The sequence below is a fragment of the Chrysochloris asiatica genome, unplaced genomic scaffold (genome assembly GCF_000296735.1).
Source record: "Chrysochloris asiatica unplaced genomic scaffold, ChrAsi1.0 scaffold00002, whole genome shotgun sequence".
Taxonomy (NCBI): Eukaryota; Metazoa; Chordata; class Mammalia; order Afrosoricida; family Chrysochloridae; genus Chrysochloris; species Chrysochloris asiatica.
In genome coordinates, this window is record NW_006408520.1 from 50,192,717 (window position 1) to 50,194,553 (window position 1,837).

A 1,837-nucleotide genomic window follows, 5' to 3' on the forward strand; every position below is an offset into this window, starting at 1 on the left:
TTGAGGACTAAGGTGCACCTGACCCAAGCCATGGTATTTTCAATAACCTCATATGGATGTGAAAGCTGGACAATGATTAAGAAAGATTGTAGAAGAATTGATGTATTTGAGTTATGGTATTGGAGGAGAATATTTAAAGTGCCATGGGCTGACGAAAGAACCAATAGATCCGTTTTGGAAGAAGTGTAGCCAGAGTGCTTCTTGGAGCCAAGATGGCCAAACTTCATCTCACTACTGACTGTTGCCATGCTTGAGTCCATCAATGCTGCCACTTGGCTAATCCATCTCATTAGGGGTCTGCCTTTTTTCTCTGACCCTCCACCTTACCAAACATGATATCCTTCTCCATCTACTGGTCCCTCCTGACAATATGTCCGAAGTATGAGAGTGGGTTAATGCAGCAGACTGCAAAACTGTTTGAACTGCAATGTTTGCAGTTCAAGCTCATCAGGTGTTCCTCAGAAACCCTATACAAGTTCGCTGTGGGTTGGAACAGACTGTATGGCACTTCACAGCAACAACAACCATCTAACCAGTGAATTACTTGCCCTTCCCTCCCACCTCTGGTAATGATCAAAGAATATTTCATTTAGTATGAAAAATTTTTCTTGACTCTTTACAATAGTGGTCTCATACAATATTTGTTCTTTTGTGTTTGACTAACTTCACTTAGCATAATGTCCTATAGATTCATCCATATTATGAGGTGTTTTATAGATTAATCATTATTCTTCAGTGTTGTGTAGTATTACATTATCTTATGTCCTTTCAATACAACTGAGAACTAGGTGTTATTGTTAAGTGCCATCATGTTCTGACCCATAACGAACCTGTATAGAGTTTCTTAGGAGCAGCTGGTCAGCTTGAATTGCCAATCTTGCAGTTCAAACTGACTTTGCTGTCCAGCGCATTAACCCACAGAGCCACACCAGGTACAACCAGAATTATCCCATTTTACTAATGAGGAAACTGAAACTTAATGAGATCAGAGGCTTGTCAAATAACAAATTAATATTTCATTCCATACTAATGATAATGAATGCCAGTCATTCTGATTACTGTGCCACTGACCATAATTTTGAACTCAGATAAAATACCACTCAATTTACAGTTCTTCAGATTACCAAAATAGTAATACATTTTCATTTTAGAAAAATCCATAAAAGCAAACACAAAAACCATATTAAAAATGTAATACCACCATCCAGATATAATCACTTGTTTTTGCATATAATACACCTCTTTTTATAAAATTAAAATCTTTTTAATACTGTTTGTTAACCTATTTCTAAGATCAATTTGATTTTATCTATGCTTCCAATATGCCTTTCAACATAATTTTCAATGATAAAATAGTTTCCATTTTCTAAGTGTGCAATCCTTTATTTTACCAATCCCCTGGTGATGACAATTTGATACTACAGTTATTTTTTTACTATTATTAAAGTTTACTTTAATATTAGGCTGTTTAAACTAGAGTTAGAAAATATAATACATCTGTATAGAAACAAAATGAAGCCAATTTTTAAAGGTCATATTATGTTAAAAATTCTTAGGGATCTGAAATTGCATTTCCTTGATCACTGAAAACATTATTTTATCTTGTTTTCTTTCTTAACAGGAACAAGTCCATTTTGTTTTACTTTAACCTTCTCAGATGTACCAGTCCCTCAATGATGATAAACCTACAGTGCCCTACCACACAGGTAAGCCAGTAGACACCTCATTGGTATAGTAGCTATTCCGACCATCTTGGATGAGAGAATTCAGAAATTTTACTAATTTGAACATTTGGAAGGTGGAAAGATATAAGTATGAGCTCATGTTTGTTCATATA

General features: G+C 34.9%; 1 protein-coding gene across 1 annotated transcript in view; it reads left to right on the plus strand.

Annotated features, from left to right (window-relative positions):
• SLC44A5 (solute carrier family 44, member 5) overlaps window positions 1-1,837 on the plus strand; it is a 161,694-nt gene that overhangs the window by 56,165 nt on the left and 103,692 nt on the right. Inside the window, exon 3 of the mRNA XM_006831029.1 lies at window positions 1,622-1,706. Coding sequence (XP_006831092.1) covers window positions 1,674-1,706 — 33 coding nt within the window. The 5' untranslated portion in view covers window positions 1,622-1,673. The remainder of the gene's footprint in view (window positions 1-1,621; window positions 1,707-1,837) is intronic.